At 38.4% G+C, this 21709-nt stretch overlaps 1 protein-coding gene across 1 annotated transcript; it reads right to left on the bottom strand.

The window, feature by feature from the left end:
* Window positions 1-1030: 1030 nt before the first annotated feature.
* On the bottom strand, window positions 1031-5430 carry LOC138889978 (uncharacterized). Its single transcript, XM_070173327.1, has 4 exons — window positions 4867-5430; window positions 3929-4161; window positions 3045-3356; window positions 1031-1346 (listed from the first exon to the last, which is right to left on the bottom strand). Exons 1-4 carry the CDS (start codon window positions 5428-5430, stop codon window positions 1031-1033), a joined length of 1425 nt encoding a protein of 474 aa, XP_070029428.1.
* Window positions 5431-21709: the final 16279 nt, after the last annotated feature.

Raw genomic sequence — 21709 nt, 5'->3', positions numbered from 1 at the left:
AACGAAATAACGAATGATAGTAGAGTTTTTTTAGCTGATAGCAGTTGGCGATGTCGTGATTACTGAGAGCGTTACGATAGATGAAACGTCACTGTTGTATGTTGATAGCAAATGTTTGCAAGTGTAACGTTTCATAGAGTCATGTTCCTGAATAATGTTTGTCCATGAGTGTATAGTATGTTTAATTATTTTGCAATCCTGGTGCCTGCATCCAAAGAAAAATCATGAGTTTTGTAGAGGGGGGAGGTTAGCGTGTATCCTCGCTGGCTTTGGTTGTCCTGCTCGGCTTTGATCTGGTGATATTGTACGTATCATTGGTGTAGCGTTTCTAAACAAAGCAATTTCAGTAATAAACATGCATGGTTTCGTAAAAATATGACATAAGTGTATAATTAAGAAATAGCTTTTAGTTGAACCAACGATTGTGACGTGGCTCCGGACATTGCGACCTCTCTAGCTATGGAATTTTGAGGGCCCCCTCCCCAGTTTGATGAGTTGACATTTCTGACTGATACTCGCGGCGATTGGCTGAAATTACTTTGGAATTTTGAGGGTCCTCCTCAAAATTCTGCCCCAGTTTCCAATTGCGGGGGGAAATGAGATTTTTATTGAATTTGTGACTGAACCCATAGGGTTGCCTACGTATCCCTCTTAAATGGGAATCAGGTCAGGCGTAGTTCAATTTACTTCTTATAAGGAAAGCATAAAGATTATATATAGTAACGCTTGACTGTATCTAAATTGATCGGCTTTGGCCAGACTTCTCCATCCATTTCTGCAAGTATTAGGGCTCCTCCTGTCAAAACTCAATGAACCATGTATGGACCTGCTAGTTGGGAGAGAACTTCCTTTTGGCTTCATCTTGATGCGGAAAAATTTTCTTTAACACCAGCTGCCCCGGTGTGAACTGTCTTGGCTTGACTCTTTTGTTGAAGGCTCTGGACATTCTGCTCTGATAGAGTTGACCATGGTAAACTGCGTTCATTCTCTTTTCGTCTATAAGGGGTAGTTGCTCATAACGACCTTTTACCTACTCTGCGTCATCGAGTTCAGCTTCTTGTATGATCCTTAGGGAAGGAATTTCTACCTCAACAGGAATAACAACCTCTGTAATATAAACCAACATATAGGGGGTTGCCCCGGTTGGTGTGTCGACTGTGGTGCAATACCCCGAAAGAGCAAATGATAATTTCTCGTGCCACTGTTTATGCTTCTCTGTCATTTTCCTCAATATTTTCTTGATATTCTTGTTGGCGGCTTCTACAACTCCATTCATTTGAGGCCTATAGGCTGTGAAATTCTTGTATCTGATCTTGAAAGTTTCACACATAGCTTTCATCAAGTCACTATTGACGTTGAAGCCATTATCAGTAACGATTGACTTTGGAATACCGAATCGACAAACAATGCGGTCGCGAACAAAGTCTACCACGACTTTCTTAGCCACTGCTCTGTAAGATGCTGCTTCGGCTCATTTAGTGAAATAGTCGATGGCTACCAGGATAAACTAGTGTCTGTTGGAAGCGGCATGCTCGATTGGTCCAATAACATCCATTCCCCAAGTGGCGAATGGCCACGGTGAGCTTGTTGTATTAAGCTTATTTGGAGGTACCTTTATGCAAAGATGCAAATGCGGACAGAGGTAAAGCTTAACCTCGGAAGGCAGAATGGTAGCCTTATGCAAGAATGCAGATGTAGACAACGTTTAGTCTCGGAAGGCAAAATGGTAGCCTTATGCAAGAATGCATATGGAGACATCGTTTAGTCTCGAAAGGCATAATGGTAGCCTTATGCGATGCAAATGTAGATGGAGACAGCGTTTAGTCTCGGAAGGAAAACGGTAGCCTTATGCAAGTTGAAAGGCAGAATAGTAGGCTTATGCAATGCAGATACAGATGGAGGTAGAGATTAACCTCGGAAGGCAAAATGGTATCCTTATGCAGGGTGCAGATGGAGACATCGTTTAGTCTCTAAAGGCAGAATGGTAGCCTTATGCAAAAACGAAATAACGAATGATAGTAGAGTTTTTTTAGCTGATAGCAGTTGGTGATGTCGTGATTACTGAGAGCGTTACGATAGATGAAACGTCACTGGTGTATGTTGATAGCAAATGTTTGCAAGTGTAATGTTTCAGAGAGTCATGTTCCTGAATAATGTTTGTCCATGAGTGTATAGTATGTTTAATTATTTTGCAATCCTGGTGCCTGCATCCAAAGAAAAATCATGAGTTTTGTAGAGGGGGGAGGTTAGCGTGTATCCTCGCTGGCTTTGGTTGTCCTGCTCGGCTTTGATCTGGTGATATTGTACGTATCATTGGTGTAGCATTTCTAAACAAAGCAATTTCAGTAATAAACATGCATGGTTTCGTAAAAATATGACATAAGTGTATAATTAAGAAATAACTTTTAGTTGAACCAACGACTATGACGTGGCTCCGGACATTGCGACCTCTCTAGCTATGGAATTTTGAGGGCCCCCTCAAAATTCTGCCCCAGTTTGATGAGTTGACATTTCTGACTGATACTCGCGGCGATTAGCTGAAATTACTTCGGAATTTTGAGGGTCCTCCTCAAAATTCTGCCCCAGTTTCCAATTGCGGGGGGAAATGAGATTTTTATTGAATTTGTGACTGAACCCATAGGGTTGCCTACGTATCCCTCTTAAATGGGAATCAGGTCAGGCGTAGTTCAATTTACTTCTTATAAGGAAAGCATAAAGATTATATATAGTAACGCTTGACTGTATCTAAATTGATCGACTTTGGCCAGACTTCTCCGTCCATTTCTGCAAGTATTAGGGATCCTCCTGTCAAAACTCAATGAACCATGTATGGACCCTGCTAGTTGGGAGAGAACTTCCTTTTGGCTTCATCTTGATGCGGAAAAATTTTCTTTAACACCAGCTGCCCCGGTGTGAACTGTCTTGGCTTGACTCTTTTGTTGAAGGCTCTAGACATTCTGCTCTGATAGAGTTGACCATGGCAAACTGCATTCATTCTTTTTTCGTCTATAAGGGGTAGTTGCTCATAACGACCTTTTACCTACTCTGCGTCATCGAGTTCAGCTTCATGTATGATCCTTAGGGAAGGAATTTCTACCTCAACAGGAATAACAACCTCTGTAATATAAACCAACATATAGGGGGTTGCCCCGGTTGATGTGTCGACTGTGGTGCAATACCCCGGAAGAGCAAATGATAATTTCTCGTGCCACTGTTTATGCTTCTCTGTCATTTTCCTCAATATTTTCTTGATATTCTTGTTGGCGGCTTCTACAACTCCATTCATTTGAGGCCTATAGGCTGTGAAATTCTTGTATCTGATCTTGAAAGTTTCACACATAGCTTTCATCAAGTCACTGTTGAAGTTGAAGCCATTATCAGTAATGATTGACTTTGGAATACCGAATCGACAAATAATGCGGTCGCGAACAAAGTCTACCACGACTTTCTTAGCCACTGCTCTGTAAGATGCTGCTTCGGCTCATTTAGTGAAATAGTCGATGGCTACTAGGATAAACCAGTGTCTGTTGGAAGCGGCAGGCTCGATTGGTCCAATAACATCCATTCCCCAAGTGGCGAATGGCCACGGTGAGCTTGTTGCATTAAGCTTATTTGGAGGTACCTTTATCATGTCTGCATGTATCTGACAGCGGTGGCATTTCTGGACATACTGGATGTAGTTCGTTTCCATGGTTATCCAAAAGTAACTTGTTCGGAGTATCTTCTTTGCTAAGACAAACCGTTCATATGGGGACCGCAGGTCCCAACATGAATTTCCTCTAGTAACTTGGATGATTACCTTGCACCGACACACCTTAGTAATCCCAAATCAGGAGTCCTCCTATATAGGATTCCTCCGCTGTGAAAGAAGTTGTTGGACAATCTCCGAAGTGTGCATTTCTGAGTAGGATTTGCAAGCTCTGGGTACTCTCCTCTTGCCAAATATTCCTTGATCTCATGAAACCAGGGCTTTCCGTCTACTTCTTCTTCAATATGCACACAGTAGGCTGGCTGATCATGGATTTTCACTGGAATGGGATCAATAAAATTCTTGTCTGGGTGTTGTATCATAGATGTCAGGGTGACCAATGCATCAACGAACTCATTCTGGACCCTAGGAACATGCTGGAATTCCGTCTTCCTGAACCTCTTTCTCAATTCCTGTACGTGATGTAGATACGAGAGTATCTTGGAGTTCTTTGTTGCCCATTCTTCTCGTACCTGATGTATAAGTAAGTCTGAATCTCCAATCACTAGCAGCTCTTGTACATTTATGTTTATGGCTATTTTGAGTCCTAAGATGCAGGCTTCATACTCGGCCATATTGTTGGTGCAGTGGAACCTGAGTTTGGCAGACACCGGATAATGCTGACCGGTTTCCGATACTAGGACTGCTCCTATGTCAACACCTTTGAAATTTGCTGCTCCATCAAAAAACATTCTCCAACCGTCATATGATTCTGCAATATCTTCTCCTATGAATGATACCTCTTAATCAGGAAAATACGTTTTCAGGGGTTCGTATTCTCCATCCATGGGATTCTCAGTAAGGTGGTCTGTCATTGCTTGTCCCTTGACCGCTTTTTAAGTTACGTAAACAATGTCGAACTCACTTAATAGGATTTGCCATTTGGCTAGCTTGCCGGTGGTCATGGGCTTCTGAAAGATGTACTTTAATGGATCCATTCTCGATATGAGATATGTAGTATAAGCACAAAAGTAATGTCTTAGCTTCTAAGCTACCCAAGTCAAAGCACAACAGGTGCATTCCAATAGAGAATATCGGGCCTCATACGGGGTGAACTTCTTACTAAGATAATAGATGGCCTTCTCCTTCCTCCCTATTTCTTCATGCTGCCCCAGAACACAACCCAAAGCTCCATCTAATACTGCAAGGTAGAGTAATAAGGATCTACCTGGATCAGGCAGGACCAAGACTGGTGGTGTTGACAAGTACTCCTTGATTCTGTCGAAGGCCTTTTGGCAGTCATCAGTCCATTTGGTAGCGGCGTTCTTCTTCAACAGTTTAAAGATTGGTTCACAAATAACTATAGACTGTGCTATGAATCGACTGATGTAGTTGAGCCTTCCCAAAAAACACATCACATCATTCTTGTTCTTTGGCGGCGGCAGTTCTTGAATATCTTTGACTTTTGATGGATCTAGTTCTATTCGTCGACGACTCACAATAAACCCAAGCAATTTTTTATCGGGAACCCCAAATGCGCACTTCACGGGATTCAGTTTCAGGTTGTACCTCCACAATCTATTGAAGAACTTTCCCAAATCATCTATGTGGTCAGTGGCCTTCTTGGACTTGATAATAACATCATCTACATATACCTCTATATCATTGTGTCTCATATCATAAAAAATGGTAGTCATGGCCCTCATGTAGGTGGCCCCTGCATTCTTCAGGCCGAACGACATCATCTTGTAATAGTACATTCCCTACGGCATAATAAAAGCCGTTTTCTCAGCATCTTCTTCATCCATCCAGATCTGATGATAACCCGTGAAACAATCTACAAATGACTGCAGCTCATGCTTGGCGCAATTGTCAATCAGGATGTGTATATTTGGCAAAGGGAAGTCATCTTTCGGATTGGACCAGTTGAGATCCCGGTAGTCGACACAAACTCTGACCTTCCCGTCCTTCTTTGGTATAGGCACAATGTTGGCTAACCATGACGTGTATTCTACTACCCTGAGAACCTTAGCTTTGACTTGCTTAGTGACTTCTTCCTTGATTTTCAAACTCATATCAGGTTTGAATTTTCTGAGCTTTTGCTTTACCGATAGACATGTCGGATCGGTTGGCAGTTTATAAGCCACAAAAGATGTACTCAGACCAGTCATGTCATCATACAACCAGGCGAATATGTCCTCATATTCCTTTAGAAATTCTCTGTATTCCTTCTTTTATGATGTCGATAAGTGAACGCTGATTCGTGTTCCCTTAACATTTTCTGCGTCTCCCAAGTTAACAATTTCTGTCTCGTCCAGGTTGGACTTAGGTCTATTCTAAAAGTTCTCAACTTCTTTGACAATCTCATTTGGTATGTCATCTTCCTCTGAATCAATGTCCATTTGTTGCGTTGTCTCATTGCATGTCATAGTCATGGGTTCATCAAGATAATTAATAGTAATGCTGTATCGGTAAAGTAAGGAGAGATAGTAATAAATATTAAATCATAAGAAATAATCAGAAATGCTTTTGACAAATTGAATAACTGTTTTGAACATTGAAGATCTTATTACGGGAATTAAAAATGCGAAAAGAAAATCATTTAGTAAAAATAATGAATAATGCTTGTTTTAGCCTTGCTACCCGTCGGACTTTGGTTGTCCTAATGGTCCAATTCTTGAGATATGCCCCTCTGCTCACAGCCTGTATGGAAGGGCCTTGTGAAATAAGATGATAATGCCAGAGTGCATGAACTAACCTTTGGGGAGGGGGATAATAAAACAAAAATAAAACAAAAGGTAATCAAGTCAGTGAGGGTCATAAAAGTATTGCAATATTTAAACACATAGTGCATGAATGTAAAGCGTGTCCTAATTTGGGAACCTCGTTGTGCCCGAGGTAGGCCTAGCGACAAATTGATTTGGAGAACTTAGAATGCTAAATTCCTCATTTTATTGATAGAAATAGACGAATCCCAAAACGACACTAAATAAACAAGAAATAAAAGTCACTAATGACCATTGGCCTTATTACATTTATAAAGCAAAAAAGATAAACTCCTATCTACTTGGTCCTAGAAGGACCTTCCTCAGATTGAATGCTCTCGTTGATCAAATCCTCTAGTTCGCGTAGGTTCACCAGTAAAAATGCCTTTGCCAGGTGTTCTCCTTCGTTTCCCTCGGCGTTCTGGCAGTTGGTGACTCTTTTCCTCACTTTTCCTTCCAATTCTAGCAGACTTTACTCTAGATATTCCAACTTTTCTCTAGCTTTGGTGGCCCTCTCTTTCTATTTATTGATTTGGTCATTTGATGGAAGACTCCTCCACCAGTCTAGCAAGAGTGGGGGTGTGCTAATCATACCGAAATTGCGAACCTCGTGCCTCATTTTCTGCAAAACAAAAGGGTTAGACCCTACCCCCACCAGACTCGACTATTTATCATCAACAATTAGTTTTGCAGCAAGGGTTGTACAAAAGGGTTGTTCTCTTGAGTGGACAACTCAAGTGGGAAGGCACAGAACTGTCAACTGCACTGCTGATCGACTAGTTTTGCTGCAAATATGCCTTTCCTAATTTAGGGGGTAATGATATAGGAAGAGTGCAACCACTCATTATAAGCGTTGCTATAGTATTTGTTTGGCATGAGTGGAGTATGATATTGGGTATGATTATGCAATAATTAAAAACATGTTGACATGTGTTTGCATGTTAAAAAGCGATAAATACAACAGTTTTATAATTTAAAGCTGCAATAAAGGAAAGAAACAAGGAAGACATGTTAGTTTCGCATTTGAAAAAGAAATTAAATGCTTAAATAAATTTAAACAAGTAATTGCACATAAGGGAGGTACAAATTTACAAGAACAATCTGAACTGGTAAAAGCCTAAATATCCCCAGCAGAGTCGCCATGCTGTCGCGCCCCTTTTTCCTTATGTGCATTGAAAAATTGGGTTTATGACATTTTGAGTATGGGACAACTCGTTCCTTTTGGGAACTGGGTTTGCATTTGAAGAGTCGCCACCTAATGATTTAAGGTGCATTAGGACACCTATAATGTTCATTTCTAACTTTGTTTGATAATCAGAGATAGGGTAAGGCTTGAAATTATCCTAAGGGGAAGGTGTTAGGCACCCCTCAAGATCCACTAGTGTGGTTCCCAGCCAGACAATTTTTTGTGAATTTTGTACAATTAGCAGATAGACAAATAAGGCTCAAATAGTAGGGGATTTAAGTTTGAACACATAAGAGTTTGAAAAACAATTATTAAAAGTCAAATTTTGAAAAGGAGTTGCAGTTCTACAAATACTTGAAAATATAAAAAGGAGGGGAGTCCTAGGTTTATTTATAATATGGATCACATCAATGCGATACCCGGTATGACAACTCCTCTGAAGAGGGGATACACATGGTGTTAGCGCACCGGTCATCATATTCATATCTACCCTTCCCATCCTATTAAGGTATTAAAGCACGGATTGGTCTCGACCTCTACTACATGCTATTACCCGTCCCATTCCTATTAGTCCCGGAGGGATTTAAGACTACTATTCCTATAAGAGGGAGAATTTCAGGCTGATTCTTGGTTTTTTAAGGTAAATAGACTAAGGCGACATACAAAATACATAGGATTGCATATTAGGGGAAACATATAAACAACTAAGAGTCTCATATATACCTCCTCAAATAAAGCACATAAATAGCATGACTTAAACACATTTAGGGTCAGAATTTAAAGGTACTAAGGCAGGGTGCTTTAATTGTTGAAGCAAACCAATTTATTATATAACTCAGATAAGAAGTCTGAATCAGGCCTGCCTGCTGGTTGTAGCAGTTTCTAATTAAACAAAGGTGGATTCAGTTTTATCATTATTACCTAGGGCTTGCCTAAGTGTGTATTGGTGGTGTTCTATAAGCATGATATCTATTACTGATTAAGAAGGCAACAGAACAGTAGTTGATTTTTTAAATGGGTGATTTGGATCCTATATGCATGCTTTCTAAACCGTATTAATAAAAGCAGTAGGTTGCTTAAACTGATTCAGAACAGTACGAGTCAACCTAATTTTTTAACTAAACTGGTTTTAGATCCTATAAACATGATACCTATTTTAGCTAATTCGAATTCCAACGGACATGGTATCTAAGTATTAATGATTGATTTTTATCCTATAAGCATGATATCTAATTGAACATGCAGTGAAGTAGGTAGGATTTAATTGATTAAAGCGAAATTCCTATAGGCATGATTTCTATTAGAATGAATTTTAACCCTATGGGCATGATCTCTATTTGTGTGAAAGTAAAGCATGTAGAACGTGAACTAAAATAGAGCAGATCCTATAGGCATGTTCCCTATTTGCGTAAAAGTAAAGTATGCAAAACTTGAATTAAAACAGAATAGATCCTATAGGCATGTTCTCTATTTGCGTGAAAGTAAAGCATGCAAAACTTGAATTAAAATAGAACGGATCCTATAGGAATGTTCTCTACCCTTCTAATAGCTAAAACATGCATAATTACCCTATCCTTTTTCACTAGCCAACCCCAATATTTGTTACAAATTATTACAGACCAAATACTGAATTACATCAGAAAAGTGTAAAATAAGAAGTTACAACCATAGGAAGCCTGATTCTGACATCCTCTCTGAGTTATGGAATAAACCACCTCAAATGCCACTTGTTTCAAAGCCTTTCTCAGAGCTAGGTGTGTCAAAGTTACCTAAGGGTCTCAAGGGACCCCGGGCAGTGCTTACACCCATACAGAGATGAGTGCAGTGTGGAAGGGCCAATCTTTATGTGTCCAAGTTCAGAGGGAGCTCAAGAGTCCCAAGGTAAGGCTCACAGAAGAAGGGCAGATCCTAGGTTCTAAGAATATAGTAGCAGTGCTGAACATAGTAAAAATGAGTTTGTTTAAAAGTGGACTAGGAAATAGTAAGTGATAAGGGTGGTTTGAAAACAGTATTAGTAAAACTCAAACTACACAGAATCAGTAGTTACACAAATGGGTCAAGGGATTTTGGGAATACATTGCATAAAGCATATGACCCTAAAAAAGGGTTAGGTTTGGTCATGTACATCAATAGATGATGCTGACATGCCCACAAACCAGCTAGAGAATACAAACACGTAGGGGGATATGGGTGTTTGGGATTCATAAGTCAACAAATCACACAACAAGTGACTGACAGAGTGCATACATAAGGGAAAACATTAATTTAGAAGGGGATGGAGTAGATTACAGCATGCTTAGTAATGTAACTTGATTGCATAAACATAAGCAGAAGCAGGCAAGGGTTAAGGAAACTGAAACAGCTAAAGAAACATGTTGTTGTTGATGCTTGAAGATTAACTATGACATACCAGTAGATAAACAAAGTGCAGAAAGGAAAAGTAGGCAAAAATTTCACAGTCTAGCCTTGGCTTTCAGTCGGCTAGACAAAGTAGTAGCACAAGTAGTAGTAGAGAAAAGAGAGAAAGTTTTGAGTGTAAGTGTGTGTTCTTGAACTCAATTGTTTGTGTCTTTGAAAGAAAAGAGGGTGGGCATTTATAGTTTTGAAAACAGGTGAAGAATAAGGTAATAAGTAAAGTCTTAATACAAACATGGAAACAATCACAAGTTAGAATCAATTACCATAAGTGATTCCCTTTAATTAAGGGATCACTGTTTAACGGGTAGCAGCACATCTAACTAAGAAAAGAAAATCAGTTTGGGGACAGATTGATTATTGCCATAAAAGGGGCAGTAAAAGCATGAAGCAAACAATCAAGTCTAAGTACAAAATATGCTTATTTTGGGAAAGGATTTAGCAAGGTAAAACATCACAGTAAAGGGAAAGGAATCAATTAATTTTAAATAGGCAAGTAAAATTAGGGGTCATAAAAGAAAATCTTTTGCAATCTGCCACAAGACTAAGATCAATCAAGGAAGAAATATGATTTAGCACTTCAGTATATAAATAGAGTGAACAGAAGCATCAGACATGCAAGGCCAAGCACATTGGCAAAAGAAACAACATACAATAGTAGCAAAAATAAGCATAGGATTCAGTAGTGAACAAAGTTAGATAGTCAAGGCTCACACGTATAGCCAAAGTGAAGAAGAGAGTCAAAAAACAAGTAAAGGTCTCATAGTAACAAGTGAGGAAGCCTTTTGAGAAATTAGGGTTTCAACAATAGTCGAGTTAAAAAGATAGTAAAACTCAGAATCAGATAAGTCACATAAAGTAAAGAGAGTCTGAAGCAAGGAACTTTTAATCGAGTCAAGTATACATTCAAACAAGCAGTTTCAGACCAAAAGGCCTAGGGTTTTCCAGAATGATCGAGTTTAAAAGATGGTAAAACTCAGAATCAAATAAGTTAACAAAAAGGGAGAACTTAATCGAACCAGTACACACTTAAACAAACAGTTTCAAAACTCGGGTGCGACCAAAAAAGGAATTAGGGTTTTCAACATACTGACTCGGATAGAATAACAATATGAGCAAAACATAGCAAAATCACAAACAATATTAAAATCGGAGAAGTGATCTTTTGAAAAACTTAAAGGAAAACCCTAATGAAGAGTTGTTTTGAAAGAAAAGTTGAAGAACTTTCGAGAAAACACTTGAGACATTCATAGTAAGCACAAATCTATGGTAGATCTGAAAGAAAAATCAAAAGATCTTAAAAATTAGGGTTTCAAAAACCCAGAAAAGGTGAGAAAGACCTTGAAAGTTACCGATCTAACCAGAAAAGTCAAGGATCTTCCTTGAAAGGCCATTGCATGGCCGGAGAAAGGCCATGAACAGAAGTCGAGTGAGGACTGGACCAAATCCCTTTGAGATATGGCCATGAAACCATAGAAAAACAAACACCCAGGAGCCACTGGAGGCTGATAAACATCTCCAATGGCCATGAGAGGCCATGTATTAGGCAGGGGTTAAGGTGGATTAGAGTGAAATTAGATGGCGGCGGCTAGGGTTCATGAGGGATTGCAGAGAGAGTTAAGAGGCAAGGGATCCAGAGGCGGCGGTTGGTGAAAAATGAGGTAGGTTTAGGGGTGTTTTGGGTTTAATTATGGAAGGGCGAATGGTGGCTGTTGATCTGAATGATCAACGGCCTGGATTCAAAAGGGTAGGTAGGGTAATCCGGGTTAGGTCGTTTAATTGGGTTAGGGGTCGGGTTTGAAATGGAATTGGGTTGGGGAAATTGGGTTTAATTTGGGGCTAGATTTAGGCTAAAATTGAAATGTAATTGGGCTGTTATTTAAATAGCCAATTTTCCCTTTTTAAAATTATAAAAATAGTAATTAATTTCTGAAAATAAATTGAAAGTACTAAAATGATTTATAACATATAATTATCAATTTAAAAATACAGGACTTAATTTTATGAATATAAAATATAATTGAATCTTAAAAGGGCTAATATTGCAATTATATACAATTTAGCTTAAAAATACTAAATAAATTTGTAAAAATATGCAAAAATTACCTTAGGTATATTTTAGCATAAATATAAAAATCCAAAAAATGAATTACCAAAATAATAATTTTTAAAATAATTATTGGATTTTTTATGGATAAAAGAGGGGAAAAAATTGATTTGAAAACCTTAAACAATTATGAAAAAATAATAAAACATTTAGATATGCTTACATATGCATATATATGCTATTTTGAAGGTATGTTGAATATTGAAAATATATAGGAAAAAATTGGGTATCAACAATAAAGGTATGTTGGGATGTTTGTGATTGTTTTGACTTGTGTGAAGTCATATATATAGGGGAGGTATTGTCCGTTTTATTGTAAAATAGGTTGTGGTTGACTACATAATAGTAACGACGCTTAAACGATAACAATAATGTCATTTCTCTTATTGTAGACTAAGGAGTCATGACATTTGCATAGCTTGAGGTTGGGCAATACATATACAAGGTATGTGAGGCTATCCCTTTCCTTCTTTTGCATGAATTCGATTGTACATAATGCAATGAACGAGCTTCCAAAGGTACTCTACTCTTAGAAGCTAGCAGTACTTACATTGTTCCCTTCTTATGGAACAATTGATGTTGAGGTTGCTTCTCTTATCCTTATGTTATCAATGTTGTTGGTACTTCCTGATTCTTATAAGACTTTTGGTGGAGAGTTATTCCTAATAAGGTGTACGGAGAATATCGACCTTACGTCACTCCGAAAGGTTCATAATATGATTCCAATGAGTCCTACATACATTATATATGTATCTATTTTACTCTACTGAGCCGCACTATAGTCGGCCGGGTACGACACCTTTTTTGCAACCAATGACCAGTTGGGATTACTGAGCTCCACGTGGTCGAGTACGATTCTACCAAGCCTTATGATGGTTGGGTACATTTTTACCGAGTCCTCTTTGAGGCCAGGTATGATATGATGATGATGATTCCCACAGTGGCATATGCTTTTGAAAAGTTTTTGTGTATATATGTATTATGCATTTCATGTCAGTAGCCCCCAGAGGCACTCAAATGTTACAGGTTGTATCTCCTCTATCTCTCTTTACATTATTGTTCTTGTTTATGTTTTCCTACCTTACATACTTGGTACTTTATTCTTACTGACGTCCCTTTTGCCTGGGGACACTGCATTTCATGCCCGCAGGTCCCGATTGATAGGTTGGCAGTCCTCCTAATAGGCTATCAGCTCAGCGGAAGGTGTTGGTGCACTCCACTTGCTCCAGAGTTTCCTATTTGGTCAGTATGCTTTGGATATGTATTGATTGGTATGGCGGGGCCTTGTCCGGACCTTTATGATATTATGTACTCTTAGAGGCTTGTAGACAGATGTTAGGTGTATGGATACTTGTATGGCCTTGTCGGCTTATGTTTTGAGTTTACAAATGGTCATGTCGGCCTTATAGGCCCGTATGTCACATATATAAGTTTGCATATCATGTTGGGTCATCATATGTTGAGTATTCTCTTATGTTTCATTCTTGTTATCTCATGACGGTTTTTGGCTCATTTAACCATGATAGTATGATAAGAAAGATATGTTACATTGGTACTGTAAGCACGTGATTTTTGCCTCATACGAATTACTCCAAAAGAATCCCCAAAATTAGGTCTTTTCTTTAATTATGTGTTATTTTTCAGGAATTATTGTGTTATTTCCCTGATTGTTTGCATATATTTATGTGCATGTTTAATTTTATTAATGCATTGAAAATACAAAAATATAGCATTTTCATTTAAGATTTGATTTTTATATTTTTGAATTAATTAATAATTAGGTGTTTCACAAAATGAAAATTGAAAAATAATAACTTGTTTGGTAATTTTAGTCAAATTGTTGTGATTTGACATTTTTATTATTTGTAATAATTATTAGTTGGAGTAAATTAATATTTTTAAGTTAATTCGGGTTTATGATTTAATTAGGATTTTAGTTTTAATTGTTGAAAAGGAAAGGAAAAGAAAATTGAAAAGGAAAAGAGAATAAGAAGAGGAAATCTGGTTGGGCCAATTTGGCCAAGCCCAAGACCAAAACCCAGTTCTTACCCAAGAAAATTAGCCCAATACCCGCCCCAATCCAGTCCGTCTCAGAGACAAACCAAACAACGTCGTTTGGTAACGCTCAATCTGGGCCGTTGATCTCAGTTGATCAACGGTCCAGATCAACTCCTCCGTCACCCGACCCATTCCCATCCAGGACCGATCCGATCTCAAGGGTAAACGAAGCGACGTCGTTTTCGTTTATGAATGGATCCAAGCCATTGATCTCATCAGATCGAACGGCCTGGATTCATCCCACACTTTCTTATATATACTTCAAACCATACCCCCCCCTAAACCAAACCCCACCCTCCCTCGTCTCTAACAGCTCAGAGACGAGCTCGTCTCTCACCACCTAACTCCGCCGCCCTCCACTTGCCGGAAATCGCCCACGGCGGCGGACGGTGGCCAAACGACCCCAGCTTCACACCATAGAACACCCTCACCCTCCTCTTTCCGAATCCCCACTCCATCGCCTTCGAATCATCCCCGAGTTCTTCGAATCTTAGATCGAAGAACTGACCCCTAACCCTAGTTCACCCAAACGCCTCCAGCTTCACACCACAGCTTCGCCCTGACCTCTTCTCTCCAAATCCACCCTCCCCTTCCTTCGAATCTAGTCCCGGTCACTCGAATATCGATTTTGAGCCAAGAACCCTAGCGCCGCCACAAGATCCCCTGGTGGCGGCGCCAAACCTTAGCCGTCCCCAAACCTACACCCATTGGCCACTAGACCCCCCCTCGTCCCAAATCCTATGTTAGTGTTGCTCAAATCAAGCCGGAACTGGACAAATCCTAAATCAACTTAACGAGCCCTAGAAGAACAAAACCTAGGAATCGATCCAAAAGAAAATTGAGGTCGTGGCCGATCTTAGTCGTGTGTTCTCAGTCGAGAACACTCGATTAAGGTCTGTTTTGGCTTCAACATTTCAAGACGAAGTGTCAATGAGAACGGAGTTCATTTGATTTCTGATTTTGAGGTATTTCTCCTCTTTTCCTTTTTCATTTTTGATTGTTGTTTGTGTTTGCCTAATTAGGTTTCAGTGGTGTGATTGTCAATTACTTCTTCCCCCCTCTTTCGGACCTTTTTTTGTTCCAAATTTTCATCACTGTATTAATTGGATTTAGTTGAAATCGCTCGAACCCCTGTCTGTTTGTTTTCCCTCTAGATTAGTTTCTTCTTTACATTGTTGAGTATCTCGGTTTAGGCAAGTTCAGTGAGTGATTGTATAAAACTGTGATCGTTAGATATTACTGTTGGTTCAAATTGTCTTATTATGTTATGTTTGATTCTTTCCTCTCTGTTGCCAATCAGTTGGTTGCATATGAATTTGTGATATTACAATATTTCATTCATTTTTGTCTAGGTTTTGTTTAGAATTGTGAATGCAGTCAGTTATTCCCATATACATGTGCATCTTAGCAATTTAATATCAGTTTGCTATTTGATCTAATCTGTGTAGTTTAAGTTGTTGTTTGATTTTGAGTAAGGGAATTGGTTATAGCTGATGAGGTATAAGGGATTAGACTAGGACAATAAATCACAGTAGTTTCAGGGGTAATTTGGGAATTGAAAACTTAAAGAAATGGGTAAGTTGAATGTTCTGTCAGTAAAGCACTTAATTAACATTAAACTAATGCATTTGTTTAGTGTTAATGGGGAACAAAACATAATAGTAATGAAGGCTTAAAAGAGATTGATTAAAATATGTTGCTCATACCTGCTTGAACTTTAAATAAAGAAAAGGGTTAATGGGGAGCAAAACATACTCTAGTGGAGTGCTAAAGGTACATGGGCAGAATTAGTTTAAGAATTCTGCCTGAGTGCTCTTGAGAGCTGGCAAGGTCAGTGTTTGGGTATAAGTGGGGGGATTTTGGACAGAGTTGTGGATCCTTTTTGAGTCTGGTCTTGATTTTTTTCTTTTGGGGAGAGACCAAAGAGCTTAGGAGATTAAAAGGAGAACATTCTAAGAACTCTAAGGAGTAACATTGTTCCATTGAGTGATTGGTGATTTCTAAAATTTCCTTAAGGCTGAAACAATTTCTGGTTAGCTGATAGTTGAAATAAGTTGAAGTCAAGCCAGGTTAAGGTCTTTTGCTCATGTGTTTGGATTGAAACTGATTGAAAACTGTTGTTGACCACTATTCTTTCTACTGTTCTGCTGCTGTCTCCTCATCCTCTGTGTTGTTCTCGAATTCCAGGTACATATCTTTTACTCTAGGCATGTAAAGGTGGTGGACGTGATCTTGAAATGAGGGCCTCCCTTCTTATTAGCTGTTTCTTTCTTCATTTGACTTATTCCACCTGATTTGTAATTCTAATCTTCCTGTTATAACATGTTTAAAACAAGGCCATGCTGTGAACTTTGAGGCTTGCCTTGAAAATTTGTAATTGGACCTTTGTTTCGTATTTGCTGATTCTGTTTCGTCTTTCTGTACTCATTTACTAAAGAACAAGTCTTCGTGGTTGAGAATCTGAGTGTGATCTCAAAGTTCTCAACTTTTTTGACAATCTCATTTGGTATGTCATCTTCCTCTGAATCAATGTCCATTTGTTGCGTTGTCTCATTGCATGTCATAGTTATTGGTTCATCAAGATAATTAATAGTAATGCTGTATCAATAAAGTAAGGAGAGATAGTAATAAATATTAAATCATAAGAAATAATCAGAAATGCTTTTGACAAATTGAATAACTGTTTTGAACATTGAAGATCTTATTGTGGGAATTAAAAATGCGAAAAGAAAATCATTTAGTAAAAATAATGAATAATGCTTGTTTTAGCCTTGCTACCCGTCGGACTTTGGTTGTCCTAATGGTCCAATTCTTGAGATATGCCCCTCTGCTCACAGCCTGTATGGAAGGGCCTTGTGAAATAAGATGATAATGCCAGAGTGCACGAACTAACCTTTGGGGAGGGGAATAATAAAACAAAAATAAAACAAAAGGTAATCAAGTCAGTGAGGGTCATAAAAGTATTGCAATATTTAAACACATAGTGCAGGAATGTAAAGTGTGTCCTAATTTGGGAACCTTGTTGTGCCCGAGGTAGGCCTACCGACAAATTGATTTGGAGAACTTAGAATGCTAAATTCCTCATTTTATTGATAGAAATAGACGAATCCCAAAACGACACTAAATAAACAAGAAATAAAAGTCACTAATGATCATTGGCCTTATTACATTTATAAAGCAAAAAAGATAAACTCCTATCTACTTGGTCCTAGAAGGACCTTCCTCAGGTTGAATGCTCTCGTTGATCAAATCCTCTAGTTCGCGTAGGTTCACCAGTAAAAATGCCATTGCCAGGTGTTCTCCTTCGTTTCACTCGGCGTTCTGGCAGTTGATGACTCTTTTCCTCACTTTTCCTTCCAATTCCAGCAGACTGTACTCTAGATATTCCAACTTTTCTCTAGCTTTGGCGGCCCTCTCTTTCTATTTATTGATTTGGTCATTTGATAGAAGACTCCTCCACCAGTCTAGCAAGAGTGGGGGCATGCTAATCATACCGAAATTGCGAACCTCGTGCCTCATTTTCTGCAAAACAAAAGGGTTAGACCCTACCCCCACCAGACTCGACTATTTATCATCAACAATTAGTTTTGCCGCAAGGGTTTTACAAAAGGGTTGTTCCCTTGAGTGGACAACTCAAGGGGGAAGGCACAGAACTGTCAACTGCACCGCTGATCGACTAGTTTTGCCGCAAATATGTCTTTCCAAATTTAGGGGGTAATGATATAGGAAGAGTGCAACCACTCATTATAAGCGTTGATATAGTATTTGTTTGGCATGAGTGGAGTATGATATTGGGTATGATTATGCAATAATTAAAAACATGTTGACATGTGTTTGCATGTTAAAAAGCGATAAATACAATAGTTTTATAATTTAAAGCGGCAATAAAGGAAAGAAACAAGGAAGACATGTCAGTTTCGCATTTGAAAAAGAAATTAAATGCTTAAAGAAATTTAAACAAGTAATTGCACATAAGGGAGGTACAAATTTACAAGAACAGTCTGAACTGGTAAAAGCCTAAATATCCCCAGCAGAGTCGCCATGGTGTCGCGCCCCTTTTCCCTATTCGCATCGAAAAATCGGGTTTATGACATTTTGAGTATGGGACAACTCGTTCCTTTTGGGAACTGGGTTTGTATTTGAAGAGTCGCCACCTAATGATTTAAGGTGCATAAGGACACCTATAATGTTCATTTCTAACTTTGTTTGATTACCAGAGATAGGGTAAGGCTTGAAATTATCCTAAGGGGAAGGTGTTAGGCACCCCTCAAGATCCACTAGTGTGGTTCCCAGCCAGACAGTTTTTTGTGAATTTTGTACAATTAGCAGATAGACAAATAAGGCTCAAATAGTAGGGGATTTAAGTTTGAACACATACGATTTTGAAAAACAATTATTAAAAGGCAAATTTTGAAAAGGAGTTACAGTTCTACAAATACTTGAAAATATAAAAAGGAGGGGAATCCTAGGTTTATTTATAATATGGATCACATCAATGTGATACCCGGTATGACAACTCCTCTGAAGAGGGGATACACATGGTGTTAGCGCACCGATCATCATATCCATATCTACCCTTCCCATCCCATTAAGGTATTAAAGCGCGGATTGGTCTCGACCTGTACTACATGCTATTACCCGTCCCATTTCTATTAGTCCCGGAGGGATTTAGGACTACTATTCCTATAAGAGGGAGAATTTCAGGCTGATTCTTGGTTTTTAAAGGTAAAAAGACTAAGGCGACATACAAAATACATAGGATTGCATATTAGGAGAAACATATAAACAACTAAGAGGCTCATATATACCTCCTCAAATAAAGCACATAAATAGAATTACTTAAACACATTTATGGTCAGAATTTAAAGGTACTAAGGCAGGGTGCTTTAATTGTTGAAGTAGACTAATTTATTATATAACTCAGATAAGAAGTCCGAATCAGGCCTGCCTGCTGGTTGTAGCAGTTGCTAATTAAACAAAGGCAGATTCAGTTTTATCATTATTACCTAGGGCTTGCCTAAGTGTGTATTGGTGGTGTTCTATAAGCATGATATCTATTACTGATTAAGAAGGCAACAGAACAGTAGTTGATTTTTTAAATGGGCGATTTGGATCCTATATGCATGCTTTCTAAACCGTATTAATAAAAGCAGTATGTTGCTTAAACTGATTAAGAACAGTACGAGTCAACCTAATTTTTTAACTAAACTGGTTTTAGATCCTATAGACATGATCTCTATTATAGCTGATTCGAATTCCTACAGACATGGTATCTAAGTATTAACGATTGATTTTGATCCTATAAGCATGATATCTAATTGAACATGCAGTGAAGTAGGCAGGATTTATTTGATTAAAGCGAAATTCCTATAGGCATGATTTCTATTAGAATGAATTTTAATCCTATGGGCATGATCTCTATTTGTGTGAAAGTAAAGCATGCAGAACGTGAACTAAAATAGAGCAGATCCTATAGGCATGTTCCCTATTTGCGTAAAAGTAAAGTATGCATAACTTGAATTAAAACAGCACAGATCCTATAGGCATGTTCTCTATTTGCGTGAAAGTAAAGCATGCAAAACTTGAATTAAAACAGAACAGATCCTATAGGCATGTTCTCTACCCTTCTAATAGCTAAAACATGCATAATTACCCTATCCTTTTTCACTAGCCAACCCCAATATTTGTTACAAATTATTACAGACCAAATACTGAATTACATCAGAAAAGTGTAAAATAAGAAGTTACAACCATAGGAAGCCTGATTCTGACATCCTCTCTGAGTTATGGAATAAACTACCTCAAATGCCACTTGTTTCAAAGCCTTTCTCAGAGATAGGTGTGTCAAAGTTCCCTAAGGGTCTCAAGGGACCCCGGGCAGTGCTTACACCCAGACGAAGATGAGTGCAGTGTGGAAGGGCCAATCTTTATGTGTCCAAGTTCAGAGGGAGTTCAAGAGTCCCAAGGTAAGGCTCACACAAGAAGGGCAGATCCTAGGTTCTAAGAATATAGTAGCAGTGCTGAACATAGTAAAAATGAGTTTGTTTAAAAGTGGACTAGGAAATAGTAAGTGGTAAGGGTGGTTTGAAAATAGTAGTAGTAAAACTCAAACTACACAGAATCAGTAGTGACACAAAGGGGTCAAGGGATTTTGGGAATACATTGCATAAAGCATATGACCCCAAAAAAGGGTCAGGTTTGGTCATGTACAACAATAGATGATGCTGACATGCCCACAAACCAGCTAGAGAATACAAACACATAGGGGGATATGGGTGTTTGGGATTCATAAGTCAACAAATCACACAACAAGTGACTGACAGAGTGCATACATAAGGGAAAACATTAATTTAGAAGGGGATGGAGCAGATTACAGCATGCTTAGTAATGTAACTTGATTGCATAAACATAAGCAGAAGCAGGCAAGGGTAAAGGAAACTGAAACAGCTAAAGAAACATGTTGTTGTTGATGCTTGAAGATTAACTATGACATACCAGTAGATAAACAAAGTACAGAAAGGAAAAGTAGGCAAAAATTTCACATTCTAGCCTTGCCTTTCAGTCGGCTAGACAAAGTAGTAGCACAAGTAGTAGTAGAGAAAAGAGATAAAGTTTTGAGTGTAAGTGTGTGTTCTTGAACTCAATTGTTTGTGTCTTTGAAAGAAAAGAGGGTGGGCATTTATAGTTTTGAAAACAGGTGAAGAATAAGGTAATAAGTAAAGTCTTAATACAAACATGGAAACAATCACAAGTTAGAATCAATTACCACAAGTGATTCCCTTTAATTAAGGGATCACTGTTTAACGGGTAGCAGCACATCTAACTAAGGAAAGAAAATCAGTTTGGGGAAAGATTGATTATTTCCATAAAAGGGGAAGTAAAAGCATGAAGCAAATAATCAAGTCTAAGTACAAAATATGCTTATTTTGGGAAAGGATTTAACAAGGTAAAACATCACAGTAAAGGGAAAGGAATCAATTAATTTTAAATAGGCGAGTAAAATTAGTGGTCATAAAAGAAAATCTTTTGCAATCTGCCACAAGACTAAGATCAATCAAGGAAGAAACATGATTTTGCACTTCAGTATATAAATAGAGTGAACAGAAGCATCAGACATGCAAGGCCAAGCACATTGGCAAAAGAAACAACATACAATAGTAGCAAAAATAAGCATAGGATTCAGTAGTGAACAAAGTTAGATAGTCAAGGCTCACACGTATAGCCAAAGTGAAGAAGAGAGTCAAAAAACAAGTAAAGGTCTCATAGTAACAAGTGAGGAAGCCTTTTGAGAAATTAGGGTTTCAACAATAGTCGAGTTAAAAAGATAGTAAAACTCAGAATCAGATAAGTCACATAAAGTAAAGAGAGTCTGAAGCAAGGAACTTTTAATCGAGTCAAGTATACATTCAAACAAGCAGTTTCAGACCAAAAGGCCTAGGGTTTTACAGAATGATCGAGTTTAAAAGATGGTAAAACTCAGAATCAAATAA

Source organism: Nicotiana sylvestris, chromosome 4 (genome assembly GCF_000393655.2).
Source record: "Nicotiana sylvestris chromosome 4, ASM39365v2, whole genome shotgun sequence".
Taxonomy (NCBI): Eukaryota; Viridiplantae; Streptophyta; class Magnoliopsida; order Solanales; family Solanaceae; genus Nicotiana; species Nicotiana sylvestris.
The sequence above is the reverse complement of the archived record's forward strand: the minus strand, read 5'-3'. Positions and strand labels throughout refer to the sequence as shown.

What these genes read in the sequence shown, in the direction of transcription:
- LOC138889978 (XM_070173327.1), bottom strand. Translation starts at nt 5,430, where the DNA reads ATGTCGTTCGGCCTGAAGAATGCAGGGGCCACCTACATGAGGGCCATG. An exon ending in TAGATGGAGCTTTGGGTTGT is followed by an intron (nt 4,162 to 4,866) that starts GTTCTGGGGCAG and finishes CATCACGTACAG; the next exon opens with GAATTGAGAAAGAGGTTCAG. An exon ending in GCTGAACTCGATGACGCAGA is followed by an intron (nt 1,347 to 3,044) that starts GTAGGTAAAAGG and finishes CAACGTCAATAG; the next exon opens with TGACTTGATGAAAGCTATGT.